General features: G+C 46.4%; 1 protein-coding gene across 1 annotated transcript; it reads left to right on the plus strand.

Annotated features, from left to right (window-relative positions):
* The first annotated feature begins 3,261 nt into the window (after positions 1–3,261).
* On the plus strand, positions 3,262–11,142 carry LOC120717168 (very-long-chain (3R)-3-hydroxyacyl-CoA dehydratase-like). Its single transcript, XM_040005049.1, has 5 exons — positions 3,262–3,629; positions 3,948–4,060; positions 4,143–4,249; positions 4,364–4,495; positions 9,253–11,142. The coding sequence occupies exons 1-5, from the start codon at positions 3,540–3,542 to the stop codon at positions 9,327–9,329; spliced, it is 519 nt and encodes a 172-aa protein (XP_039860983.1). The 5' UTR covers positions 3,262–3,539; the 3' UTR covers positions 9,330–11,142.
* Positions 11,143–13,194: the final 2,052 nt, after the last annotated feature.

Below are 13,194 nucleotides of genomic sequence, written 5' to 3' on the forward strand. Positions count from 1 at the left end.
CAGCTCCGGAAGCCTTGCCAGCCCTTGTGATCGGGTGGCACCGCCCACCAGGCGTGTGAAAGAAAGAAGAAAGAAGAAAAAACCCGGACCGGGCCGCCTGGCCACCCTTTGTGCGGGTGTCCGCTCCCCAGGCTCCGAAAGCCTTGCCAGCCCTTGTGATCGGGTGGCACCGCCCACCAGGCGTGTGAAAGAAGAAGAAAGAAGAAAAACCCGGACCGGGCCGCCTGGCCACCCTTTGTGCGGGTGTCCGCTCCCCAGGCTCCGAAAGCCTTGCCAGCCCTTGTGATCGGGTGGCACCGCCCACCAGGCGTGTGAAAGAAAGAAGAAAAAACCCGGACCGGGCCGCCTGGCCACCCTTTGTGCGGGTGTCCGCTCCCCAGGCTCCGAAAGCCTTGCCAGCCCTTGTGATCGGGTGGCACCGCCCACCAGGCGTGTGAAAGAAAGAAGAAGAAAAGACCCGGACCGGGCCGCCTGGCCACCCTTTGTGCGGGTGTCCGCTCCCCAGGCTCCGAAAGCCTTGCCAGCCCTTGTGATCGGGTGGCACCGCCCACCAGGCGTGTGAAAGAAGAAGAAAGAAAAGACCCGGACCGGGCCGCCTGGCCACCCTTTGTGCGGGTGTCCGCTCCCCAGGCTCCGAAAGCCTTGCCAGCCCTTGTGATCGGGTGGCACCGCCCACCAGGCGTGTGAAAGAAAGAAGAAAAGAAGAAAAAACCCGGACCGGGCCGCCTGGCCACCCTTTGTGCGGGTGTCCGCTCCCCAGGCTCCGAAAGCCTTGCCAGCCCTTGTGATCGGGTGGCACCGCCCACCAGGCGTGTGAAAGAAGGAAGAAAAAACCCGGACCGGGCCGCCTGGCCACCCTTTGTGCGGGTGTCCGCTCCCCAGGCTCCGAAAGCCTTGCCAGCCCTTGTGATCGGGTGGCACCGCCCACCAGGCGTGTGAAAGAAAGAAGAAAGAAGAAAAAACCCGGACCGGGCCGCCTGGCCACCCTTTGTGCGGGTGTCCGCTCCCCAGGCTCCGAAAGCCTTGCCAGCCCTTGTGATCGGGTGGCACCGCCCACCAGGCGTGTGAAGAAGAAGAAAGAAGAAAAAACCCGGACCGGGCCGCCTGGCCACCCTTTGTGCGGGTGTCCGCTCCCCAGGCTCCGAAAGCCTTGCCAGCCCTTGTGATGGGGTGGCACCGCCCACCAGGCGTGTGAAAGAAAGAAGAAAAAAAACCCGGACCGGGCCGCCTGGCCACCCTTTGTGCGGGTGTCCGCTCCCCAGGCTCCGAAAGCCTTGCCAGCCCTTGTGATCGGGTGGCACCGCCCACCAGGCGTGTGAAAGAAGGAAGAAGAAAAAACCCGGACCGGGCCGCCTGGCCACCCTTTGTGCGGGTGTCCGCTCCCCAGGCTCCGAAAGCCTTGCCAGCCCTTGTGATCGGGTGGCACCGCCCACCAGGCGTGTGAAAGAAAGAAGAAAAGAAGAAAAAACCCGGACCGGGCCGCCTGGCCACCCTTTGTGCGGGTGTCCGCTCCACAGGCTCCGAAAGCCTTGCCAGCCCTTGTGATCGGGTGGCACCGCCCACCAGGCGTGTGAAAGAAGAAGAAGAAAAACCCGGACCGGGCCGCCTGGCCACCCTTTGTGCGGGTGTCCGCTCCCCAGGCTCCGAAAGCCTTGCCAGCCCTTGTGATCGGGTGGCACCGCCCACCAGGCGTGTGAAAGAAGGAAGAAAAAACCCGGACCGGGCCGCCTGGCCACCCTTTGTGCGGGTGTCCGCTCCCCAGGCTCCGAAAGCCTTGCCAGCCCTTGTGATCGGGTGGCACCGCCCACCAGGCGTGTGAAAGAAAGAAGAAAGAAGAAAAAACCCGGACCGGGCCGCCTGGCCACCCTTTGTGCGGGTGTCCGCTCCCCAGGCTCCGAAAGCCTTGCCAGCCCTTGTGATCGGGTGGCACCGCCCACCACGTGTGTGAAAGAAAGAGAAAGAAGGAAAAAACCCCGGACCGGGCCGCCTGGCCACCCTTTGTGCGGGTGTCCGCTCCCCAGGCTTCCGAAAGCCTTGCCAGCCCTTGTGATCGGGTGGCACCGCCCACCAGGCGTGTGAAAGAAAGAAGAAAAAACCCGGACCGGGCCGCCTGGCCACCCTTTGTGCGGGTGTCCGCTCCCCAGGCTCCGAAGCCTTGCCAGCCCTTGTGATCGGGTGGCACCGCCCACCAGGCGTGTGAAAGAAAGAAGAAAAGAAGAAAAAAACCCAGACCGGGCCGCCTGGCCACCCTTTGTGCGGGTGTCCGCTCCCCAGGCTCCGAAAGCCTTGCCAGCCCTTGTGATCGGGTGGCACCGCCCACCAGGCGTGTGAAAGAAAGAAGAAAGAAGAAAAACCCGGACCGGGCCGCCTGGCCTCCCTTTGTGCGGGTGTCCGCCTCCCCAGGCTCCGAAAGCCTTGCCAGCCCTTGTGATCGGGTGGCACCGCCCACCAGGCGTGTGAAAGAAAGAAGAAAGAAGAAAAAACCCGGACCGGGCCGCCTGGCCACCCTTTGTGCGGGTGTCCGCTCCCCAGGCTCCGAAAGCCTTGCCAGCCCTTGTGATCGGGTGGCACCGCCCACCAGGCGTGTGAAAGAAAGAAAGAAGAAAAAACCCGGACCGGGCCGCCTGGCCACCCTTTGTGCGGGTGTCCGCTCCCCAGGCTCCGAAAGCCTTGCCAGCCCTTGTGATCGGGTGGCACCGCCCACCAGGCGTGTGAAAGAAAGAAGAAGAAAAGACCCGGACCGGGCCGCCTGGCCACCCTTTGTGCGGGTGTCCGCTCCCCAGGCTCCGAAAGCCTTGCCAGCCCTTGTGATCGGGTGGCACCGCCCACCAGGCGTGTGAAAGAAAGAAGAAAGAAGAAAAAACCCGGACCGGGCCGCCTGGCCACCCTTTGTGCGGGTGTCCGCTCCCCAGGCTCCGAAAGCCTTGCCAGCCCTTGTGATCGGGTGGCACCGCCCACCAGGCGTGTGAAAGAAAGAAGAAAAAACCCGGACCGGGCCGCCTGGCCACCCTTTGTGCGGGTGTCCGCTCCCCAGGCTCCGAAAGCCTTGCCAGCCCTTGTGATCGGGTGGCACCGCCCACCAGGCGTGTGAAAGAAGAGAAAGAAAAAAACCCGGACCGGGCCGCCTGGCCACCCTTTGTGCGGGTGTCCGCTCCCCAGGCTCCGAAAGCCTTGCCAGCCCTTGTGATCGGGTGGCACCGCCCACCAGGCGTGTGAAAGAAAGAAGGAAAAACCCGCACCGGGCCGCCTGGCCAAAACTGAAAAGAAACAAACACAATCGACAGGAAAATAAAACAGACAGGGGGTCCAGAGACTGCAGGGAGAGAGGTCTGTGGTTTTGTTTGTGAGGAGCTATTCACAGATAAGCTCATTTGAATTGAAACAGGAACACAACTACACAGCAAGGATTTGTTTTGCAAATGATCATGGTTATGGATAGTGGCTCGGGCAGCATGCTCGCTTAATCATGTCCTGTTTTTGTTTCTTTCTCGCCCCACACAGACTCGTTCTATGATACCTTCCACACCACAGCTGATATCATGTATTTCTGTCAGATGATGGCCGTGCTCGAGGTCATTAATCCTTTGTTGGGTCTGGTTAAAACTGGAGCTTTTCCCGCTATGATACAGGTAACATCCAGCGACACATTTTGCCCCCTGTTAGTGTTTTATTTTTTTTTATTCGTCTTAACTACAAAATTGAAAGCTCATGCACATGTGCACAACATTATTGAAAATGGCAGGTAGTCAGTATTCACACGCATCACATGTGCAATTTATTTTACCTAGAGAGTCTCATGGCACCACAGAATGATTTATTTATTTAATAATTTATCATATACCTTAAAGTAAAATAGTAAAACTAAAGAGCTCTAACACAGAGCTCCAGTCTGCAGGCCTGTGCTTTTATGACAGTCAGCTTTATCTGGCCTTTAATTGTGCCTGCAGGTTGCGGGGAGGAATGTTATTTTATTCGTCGTCTTTGGCAGCCTCGACGAGATGCAGAACAAGCCCGTTGTCTTCTTCGTCTTCTACCTGTGGAGCACCATCGAGATCTTCAGGTTAGCTCAAATAGCCTTCCTCCTCTCTCCTGTTGAGGATATGTCGCTCGTTCTAACATTAGCCCAACCTCCTCTACATCAGATACCCGTACTACATGCTGGCCTGCATCAGCACAGAGTGGAAGATGCTAACGTGGCTGCGGTACACCATCTGGATTCCTCTTTACCCGCTGGGAGTCATAGCTGAAGGTTGGTGATTTTGTGGTTGGCAAGCAAGTGTTGGTGTCAGTTGTGGGTAGTCGTTACTGATGGTGTGTCATTCTTTGCTTCTTTTTTTGTTTTGTTTTGTTTTTTTGCATCTAGCCGTGGCTGTGATCCAATCCCTGCCCATCTTTGATGAGACCCGTCTGTTCAGCCTGCCTCTCCCCGAGATGTTGGGAAACTCTTTAAGCTTCTCCTACACTTTGCAGCTCTACCTGGTTTTCATGTTTCTGGGTAAGTGAATTTACCACCATCACGTACCACCATCAAATCTGATTAATTTTTACTTCCAGTCCGCATGCCAAAGTATCTTTGGGCAAGATGCTGTAATCCCAAGTTGCTCCCATTAGGGGTGGGCGGTACACGGTGGAAACAGTATGAATTTGGCCAACGGTAGTGATTTTGATTTTCCGCTGTACCGCGCATGTTGATGGTGTCATCAAGCTGTGCCTGTTTGAGTCGACAGCATCACAGCGGCTGCAAGCAGTATCATCTGCAAATTATGCCGGGCGACAGTAATAGCGAAGACATGAAGCACGTTTTGGAGTATGAGGAAAGCCAAAAACCGCGCTTCCTCCACTTCCGTACCATTGATTCATTAATGTTGAATTCTGCTGTTCCCATGTTATTGCAGTATATTAATGACTAACCTCGTATTGTGGATGGATTATCTTAGTTGTTCTCTTGACTGAAGTTTGGTCTGTTTACAGCATCCTGCCATGCGATTGCATTTGTCCCGAACCATCAGGAACCCTCACGTTAACTTTTATTGAGTGGAAAAAAAGTTAGCGTTCATCCTCCAGCTTTACTTATGTTATGCTAACATAGCTGTGTCACTAGCGATCACGTAGCACATCGTTATACACCAGCTAGCCCAACTTTAGCAACCCTAAAAAAGTCACTGCTGTTTAGTTTTCTGTCTATATATATATATATATATATATATATATATATATATATATATATATTAGGGGTGCAACGATATTCGTATCGATATTGAACCGTTCGATACAGTGCTTTCGGTTCGGTACGCATATGTATCGAACAATACAACATTTGTAATTTATTTTATCAATTTTCCTTCTGACGATGCTGTCTGTGTTGAGCGCTCAGTGAATCTGTGTTCGACTACTCCGCCTAGGCTGCACTGTCGAGCGCAGATCCACTGAGCGCTCAACACAGACAGCATAGTCAGAAGGAAGAGCGCAGGGCAAGCTAGCAAGACAGAAGTTAAGCTCTACTTGCAACATTCAGATCTGGCGTTTGGAATTATTTTGGTTTTCATGTGACGTATGACCGTGAAGGTAAGCGAGTCATGGACTAAAGTAAAACAGTATGTTGGATGTGCCATGCAATGCTCAATTACATTGGTGTGAACTAGTGTGTTAGCGCAGTTAGCTCGTTAACGTGTTTGCCGTGTAGCCCCATGCACGGAGCGATCGGCGGTAGCTCGTTAACGGAGATTTGCCGTGTTGTGGCGTTAAGGTCATTTCAACGAGATTAACCTGAAAGCACTAGTGGGAACACAACGAATATGACTGCACATTTACGCCGACATCATCCTAGTGCAAAGACAAAAACAACAAGCATGCTACTAACTTTAGCCGAGTCATTTAGACAGCTGTTAGCACATGATTCTCCTTATGCTGCTGAGAATATAGCCCAGAAGAAGCGGATAGTATAGCTTTTATTTTGGAAAGAGCCATTTCTCTGTAATAAACTCTCTTTTCCAAAGATGAGTGATTCCTCAATCAGATACAGGGCTTGCAATATCGCTAGCCCGACGTCCCGGAGCTAGCGATTTTTTCAGTCGGGCTACCAAAATCTATCTCTTCCCTGCCCGTCGGGCTATTGTAGGAAAAATATATGTCAATGCTTTTGCATTCTTTCAGAAATGTAGCTGGGTAATTATGTCATTGGCATCGGTGAGCCACTGTCAATATCTGACATATTGAAGTCGCGTTTGAATTTGCGCTTGTTTTTTTGCTTTCACTTTGCAATCGTGCGAACTGTGTATAGAGAGCGACAGCACTGATCTGTGAGTGATGATAATTTGCGCACCAGTTCCTCTGACATCGTCTTATTAATCGTTAGCTTACTATGCAAACATGACAAGTGAAATCTCCCGCAGCAAGCTTAAACATGTGAGAGGTTGATCGCGCAGAGAATCGCTGAGCTTATGTGAGTGAGCGTGTAAAAGCATTTCAGTTCTGCTGAGCCAAATAAGACAGGTCAGGGTGAAGAAGTGACAGCCAAAGAAAAGCTTACCACAAAACGGAGAAGTTATGACAAATCAGACTATAAGGCAAAAAGAAAGTGCAGCTTTATGGTTTCATGGACAAAAGAATTTCTGTGGCTGCAATATGATGAGCTAAATAACCAGGGCTGCACATAAGTGGTCCACAGGTGCGCATTCGCTGTCAAAATAAAAAACATGCACAAGGGTTAGGGTTAAATTTAAAAACTGTACTTTTGAGTTAAAATATATATTTATAATTTTTAATAAATAACAAATTAAAAAGGCATGAACATTTTTTGTATCGAAAAAATATCGAACCGTGACACCAAAGTATCGAACCGAACCGAACCGTGAATTTTGTGTATCGTTGCACCCCTAATAAATATATATATATATATATATATATATATATATATATATATATATATATATATATATTATATATATATATATATATATATATACATACACACACACACACACACACACACACACACACACACACACACACACATATACAGTGGGGCAAAAAAGTATTTAGTCAGCCACCGATTGTGCAAGTTCCCCCACCTAAAATGATGACAGAGGTCAGTAATTTGCACCAGAGGTACACTTCAACTGTGAGAGACAGAATGTGAAAAAAAAATCCATGAATCCACATGGTAGGATTTGTAAAGAATTTATTCGTAAATCAGGGTGGAAAATAAGTATTTGGTCAATAACAAAAATACAACTCAATACTTTGTAACATAACCTTTGTTGGCAATAACAGAGGTCAAACGTTTACTATAGGTCTTCACCAGGTTTGCACACACAGTAGCTGGTATTTTGGCCCATTCCTCCATGCAGATCTTCTCGAGAGCAGTGATGTTTTGGCGCTGTCGCCGAGCAACACGGACTTTCAACTCCCGCCACAGATTTTCTATGGGGTTGAGGTCTGGAGACTGGCTAGGCCACTTCAGGACTTTCAAATGCTTCTTACGGAGCCACTCCTTTGTTGCCCGGGCGCGGTGTGTTTTGGATCATTGTCATGTTGGAAGACCCAGCCTCGTTTCATCTTCAAAGTTCTCACTGATGGAAGGAGGTTTTGGCTCAAAATCTCACGATACATGGCCCCATTCATTCTGTCCTTAACACGGATCAGTCGTCCTGTCCCCTTGGCAGAAAAACAGCCCCATAGCATGATGTTTCCACCCCCATGCTTCACAGTAGGTATGGTGTTCTTGGGATGCAACTCAGTATTCTTCTTCCTCCAAACACGACGAGTTGAGTTTATACCAAAAAGTTCTACTTTGGTTTCATCTGACCACATGACATTCTCCCAATCCTCTGCTGTATCATCCATGTGCTCTCTGGCAAACTTCAGACGGGCCTGGACATGCACTGGCTTCAGCAGCGGAACACGTCTGGCACTGCGGGATTTGATTCCCTGCCGTTGTAGTGTGTTACTGATGGTGACCTTTGTTACTTTGGTCCCAGCTCTCTGCAGGTCATTCACCAGGTCCCCCCGTGTGGTTCTGGGATCTTTGCTCACCGTTCTCATGATCATTTTGACCCCACGGGATGAGATCTTGCGTGGAGCCCCAGATCGAGGGAGATTATCAGTGGCCTTGTATGTCTTCCATTTTCTGATGATTGCTCCCACAGTTGATTTTTTCACACCAAGCTGCTTGCCTATTGTAGATTCACTCTTCCCAGTCTGGTGCAGGTCTACAATACTTTTCCTGGTGTCCTTCGAAAGCTCTTTGGTCTTGGCCATGGCGGCGTTTGGAGTCTGACTGTTTGAGGCTGTGGACAGGTGTCTTTTATACAGATGATGAGTTCAAACAGGTGCCATTCATACAGGTAACGAGTGGGGGACAGAAAAGCTTCTTACAGAAGACGTTACAGGTCTGTGAGAGCCAGAGATTTTCCTTGTTTGAGGTGACCAAATACTTATTTTCCACCCTAATTTATGGATAAATTCTTTACAAATCCTACCATGTGGATTCATGGATTTTTTTTTTTCACATTCTGTCTCTCACAGTTGAAGTGTACCTCTGGTGCAAATTACTGACCTCTGTCATCATTTTAGGTGGGGGAACTTGCACAATCGGTGGCTGACTAAATACTTTTTTGCCCCACTGTATATACATATATACATATATGTATGTGTATGTATATATGTATGTATGTGTATGTATATGTATATATGTATATGTAAGAATATATGTTAGAAGAAAATAATATATCGCGATATATATCATTACCGTACATGCTTCAAATTATACCACAATATGGATTTTAGGCCATATCGCCCAGCCCTAGCTGCCATTCATCAGTGTGTAACAGTTTGATAGAAATGTGCTTGTATCAATGTGTGTTAATGGGTGATTAAGAGATGTTGTATAACGTGCTTCAGTGGTCAGGTAGAGCAGAAAAGCACTATATATACATAACTTTGAGTTATATATACATAATTATGGCTTAATTATGTTTTCTTAGCTTATTGCCTTTGTGCAATACAGCTAATCAATGACTTAATCGATGATGTTGTAAAATTCTTTCACACCTTTTTGTGATGGATTGTGAGTCTGATGAACTGCTATGTCACTGACGTTCTGGTTTATTAGTTACATTTAAAGCAGGCCTTTGAAACACGACATTTAGTTCCCTAGTCTGCAGAGACACTCCATTCTTTGGGTCATCTATAATCCAGAAACATGCCAGTGAGTTTGTGAGCTTCATACTGACAGAAACCGTCTCCCCACAGGACTCTTCATCAACTTGCGGCACCTGTACAAGCAGAGAAGAAGACGATACCGCACGAGGAAAAGGAAAGCGCACTAACTGATCGACACCCTTGCCTTGCGCACACTTCAAAGCAGCTGGGTTTCTTTGTGTTTTTGTTTTGTTTTTGTTTGTTTGTTTTTTTTATCCTTTTATTTCCTGTTCTCATTTTCATCCGCACACACTAAGGTGATGTTGGAGCACTGGTCACATTTTTTCTCCACTGTGTCAACTCTGTCCTGTACTGTAAACGCTTCTGTAGCAGACGGATGGATCACGGATGCTGAACAAACGTCTCCTGATGGCACCATATGTGCTGATGTTACTGCTGAGAGATTGACTTGTTTGTTGTCTGTATTTATTGAGTTTTCCACGCTAGAGGTGTCTTTATAAAGTAATGTTTTTGTTTGTTGATATTTTGGGACATAAATAAAAAAAGAAGGGGTTTTTTTAATCACAAGAATGGAAATGAATAATGAGAATCTTTATAATTGTGATTTATAAATAGCGATTTAGTTCATAATTAGAAAAGATATTGTTAATGCATAATTAGGAACCAATTTAGGACCTCTTTTGTCTTTCGTGTATTTCACGTTATTTATAAAACTTTAATAATAATAATAATAATGTTACACTCAAAGTTTATCTTTAAATCATGTTTACTGGAGCTTTATGGTATTTTAAGCCACATATTAAAAGTCACACACCCTTTACCATCATATTTCTCCTTACATGTAAATGTATTTGAAAACTGATACAGTTTGGATGCCATTCTCTGCTCTGATCCAAGATACAACTTCTCTATTATGTCCATTCCAAAGTCTTCAAGGTTTTTGAAAGTTGTTTTCTGCTTCAGTTGTCGCAAGTACATGAATGAGTGAGAGTCTAAACATGGGCGTGTCATGTCCGCTTGAACACAAACCACGGTGTGGACATGGCAATACTGTATCCAAAAGAGAGGTTTTGTGATTAGCAGTCTTTACCATGTTAATATGAACTCTCCACAAAAAGGTCAGCTGTGAGGTAAATGTTCCAGAAGTTAAGGTTAAGCTATAACACCACTTGAACTTTTAAAGCTGTTGTGTCAGATGCCTTTACAATAAAACACTGTGGCTGCAAACTATGAACAGTTTTAGAGTTACTTTATTTTCTCCTCATTGGTTCCACGGTGCATTTGCAGCACTGAGCTTTGGATGGAGCTGTCAGTCACTCAGTGCTTTGAATATTAACAAAGTCATGCAAATGTTCTTAGCAGTTTGTTTGTTTTGGGAGTGATTCACAATCCTTCATACCAATCCTTGCGTTAGTTTCAACAGCAATGTGTGACAGTAGCTGATGCATTTAGCTCATGATTTTCAAAGTTTGTTGGGGGTATTTTGGGGACAGGGGGATCTTCTCTCTGCATCTTCTCTTTTAGTCGCCCCAGATCCACTTGATTTCACTAACAGATCCTGCTCAGTGCATATAAAACATGTATGAAATATATAAATGATATGAGAAGGAGCTGTGCATCCCTTTTTTTTTTTTTTTTTTTGTCCCAGTGTTTCATCATTTCCTTAATTGTTCACTATTTCCCAGCCACTCTTTCTTTTGCATTTATTTGTTTGCTAACATTTTTGCCATTTCATTTGTGTGTTCATGGTCAATTTTTTTTTATGTTTCTCTGTTTGTGAGTGGATGTCGTTTGTAAGATACGTATTTTGCATTCAACTTGATATGGAGTGCTTTGCATGTCTATGTTTTTTTTTCTCTCTGTGTTTTCAGATGTTCTCATGCCGGCAAATTCAGGCCGGTGCTGGACCTTTTTATAAGTTTTGTTTCTTCACAGTGTTTGGGGAGGGGAAAGATGAAATAAACATTCTTATTTTGAAGATTCCTTTGTCATGTCACATTTTGGAGAGTATTTTGTGTTCTGACTTTCTTCAGGACATGCAGAGACTTGTTAATCCTTAACGGTTAAACTTCCTTTCCAGGTTAAAATAACCGTGTTTTATTTTATATTTGGCCATATTGGTTGTTTCAACTTCCTTCCTGTACCTTTGAGACAAAATTCATCTGATTGTCCCCTTACAAACAGAACAGTTTGAACCATCAGTAGGGTTGTGGTAGACCCTGGTATCCAGTAAGGGTCCTGGCTAGACGCCCCCATGCTAAAAACCAAGCCCTGGAATGGTGCAGCTACGTCTGCAGCCTGTCCGCAGCTCAGACACAAGCATTTCACTACATGTTGTACTCTGTATGATTGTGTATGTGACAAATAAAGGTTGGTTGGTTGTTTGCTTCTGTGCTTCATCTTGAGAGCACAGGATATATGCTCTCACTGAGATCATACAGAGCCAATAGGAGAAAGAAAGAAATGTTGGAAAGTGTATTTAGAGCAGTGTAAAACCCAAGCTTTTGGCTCACATAGATTACTTTTGACATATGTTGAAAATTAGTCTGTGTTTAATATGAGCATCCACCATTGACAGTATACACTCACCGGGCAGGTATACTTGTAGTGTTGGGTACATCTTGCCAGTACTAGGTTTGACACACGTTTGCTTTCAGAACTGCTTTAATTCTTTGTGGTATAGATTCAACAAGGGTCTGGAAACATTCTCGGACATTTTGGTTCATATTGACACGACAGCATCTGCTGGCTGCACGTCCATGATTCGAATCTTCAGTTCCACCACATCTCAAAGCTCTGTTGGACTGAGATTTGATGAGGCCACCTGAGTGCAATAAACTCACTGTCATATTCAAAAAACAGTTTGAGATTATTTCAGCGTCAGCGTGTTATCCTTCTGGAAGCAGCCATCAGAAGATGGGCACACACGCTCAGTAAGCCTGTGGTGTTTAATTGATGCTCATTTAGAAAAGTCCCCCCCCCACACACACACACCATTACACTATCACTGCAAGGCAGGACAGATCCATGTTTTTCATATTGTTTGCTTCCATGTCTACCATCTGTATGTCCCAGCAGAAATTGAGACTCATCACACCAGGAAACAGTTTTCCAGTCTCCTGTTGTCTAATTTTGGTGAGCTTGTGGCAATTATTGCCTCAGTTTTCTGTTCTTAGCTGGCAGCAGTGGCACCCAGTGTGGCCTTTTGTTGCTTCAAGGTTCGCTGTTTTGTTTCTTCAGAGCTGCTCCTCTGCAAACATCATAATGAATGGTTATTTTATTCGTCATTGCCTATCAGCAAACAGCAACACAGTCATTCTCCCCTGAACCCTACAAGGCATTTTCACCCAGAGAACTGCCCACTCATTTTTTTCCCCATTTTTCAGACCATTCACTGTAAACCCTAGAGGTGGTTGTGTTCCCAGCAGATCAGCAATTTCTGAAATGCTCAGACCAGTCTGTCTGGTGTCAATAACCATGCCATGTTCAGAGACACTGAAATCTCCTTTCTTCCCCATTCTGATTCTGACTTGACTGACTTGATGTCTGTATGCCCAAATGCAATGAGTTGCTGCTATGTGATTTTCTGGTGACATCTGTGTGTTAACGAGGAGCTGAACAGAAAGACATAACAAAGTAATTGGTGTAATTTGTTAAAGTAACAAATTACGTCAGCAGACTCAGTAACAAAACCATGATGTTAAGATTATGAAAATTTATTCCAACTAAGTTTAATTAAATGTTGTTTTAAAAAAAAAGTTTTTTCATGTCTGTCAGTGTACAACATCACATTGTTTCTCTGTGTTTATACACCACTCTGCATTTAATCTTTGGTTATTATTCATCTCTGGGTCTCTTGCACAGTGTGTCTTTTGTCCTCTATACCCTAATCTTAAATTGGTTGCAGCAAATGGCCACCCCTCCCTTAGCCTGGTTATGCTGAAGGTTTCTTGATGTTAATGAGAGTTTTTCCTTCCCATTGTTGCCAACTGGATGCTCATAGGGGGTATTCTCTATATTATTGTAGGGTCT

Source organism: Simochromis diagramma, unplaced genomic scaffold (genome assembly GCF_900408965.1).
Source record: "Simochromis diagramma unplaced genomic scaffold, fSimDia1.1 OVJJ01000494.1, whole genome shotgun sequence".
In the NCBI taxonomy this organism is placed as follows: Eukaryota; Metazoa; Chordata; class Actinopteri; order Cichliformes; family Cichlidae; genus Simochromis; species Simochromis diagramma.